The 974-nt window shown below is 52.8% G+C and overlaps 2 protein-coding genes across 2 annotated transcripts in view; both read right to left on the reverse strand.

The window, feature by feature from the left end:
* Positions 1–81: 81 nt before the first annotated feature.
* On the reverse strand, positions 82–630 carry LOC106820309 (serine/threonine-protein phosphatase 2A catalytic subunit alpha isoform-like; the record flags this gene model as incomplete). Its single annotated transcript, XM_014824831.1, has 2 exons — positions 406–630; positions 82–199 (listed from the first exon to the last, which is right to left on the reverse strand). Coding segments are annotated over exons 1-2 (328 nt in total), but the record flags the coding sequence as incomplete, so codon positions are not given.
* A 137-nt stretch (positions 631–767) lies between these two features.
* LOC106820310 (serine/threonine-protein phosphatase 2A catalytic subunit alpha isoform-like) overlaps positions 768–974 on the reverse strand; it is a gene marked incomplete at its 5' end in the record, with an annotated part of 1652 nt that continues 1445 nt past the window's right edge. The window contains one exon of the mRNA XM_014824832.1: positions 768–820. Within this exon, the coding sequence (XP_014680318.1) occupies positions 768–820 (53 nt within the window). The remainder of the gene's footprint in view (positions 821–974) is intronic.

Raw genomic sequence — 974 nt, forward strand, 5'->3', positions numbered from 1 at the left:
TAACCCTGACCCTAACACTATCCCAACACTAGTGCTGCCACATTGTGGTCACCTCCCTCCACGCCCGTGGGATAGCATTACCCGTGTGTGAAATAGAGAGAAGCTGTACCTCGTGTGGAACCTCCTGCAGTCTGTCCAATGCCCTAATGTGGTCTAGTGTGTCTATAGACGGCGACAGACCTCCATGCAAGCAGAATATCTGCAAAAGACATTCAAGACTCAATATCAGATGCGTCAGCAATACTACACACACGCACGCACACGCGCACGCACACACGCACGCACACACACGCGCACGCACATACGCATGCACCACGCACACAGACACGCACACGCACGCACGCACGCACACACACACACATACGCACACGCACACACGCACGCACAGACACGCACGCTCGTTACCTGTCCATCCACTAGTGCGGTGAGCGGTATATAGTCGAATAGGTCGGTGAAGTACTTCCACACGTTAGCGTTGCCGTACTTGCGTAGGCACTCGTCATAGAAGCCGTACACCTGCGTGATCTGTCTCGACTCGTGGTTGCCACGCAGGATCGTGATGCGGTCCTTGAAGCGTACCTGCGGCGAGACAGAGAGAGAGCGATATATATACATACATATATATATACCTATACAGTCAGGCATATTGACAGTCGATAAACAATACGATATGTCGGTCGCCGACTCTTGGAGCGAAACCTGCGAGCCGGAGAGAGGCCGAGGCGGCAAGAGAGACAGAGAAGGTAAGGAAGGAGAAAACACGTCAGTCAAACGCTGGCCGCGAGCGTTGGTAGCGTACGACACGACTCGCGGCGCGACGCTGCAGTACGGCATCGAACACTCTCGCACTTCAACAGAGAAAGCGAGGAAAAAACGCGACAGTCGCAGGTCATGAGTGGCTGTGCGACACACGCTGTGTGACTGACCGTCGTGTGTGATACATTATTATATATACATGTAATATATATGTATAC

Source organism: Priapulus caudatus, unplaced genomic scaffold (assembly GCF_000485595.1).
Source record: "Priapulus caudatus unplaced genomic scaffold, Priapulus_caudatus-5.0.1 Scaffold10085, whole genome shotgun sequence".
NCBI lineage: Eukaryota > Metazoa > Priapulida > Priapulimorpha > Priapulimorphida > Priapulidae > Priapulus > Priapulus caudatus.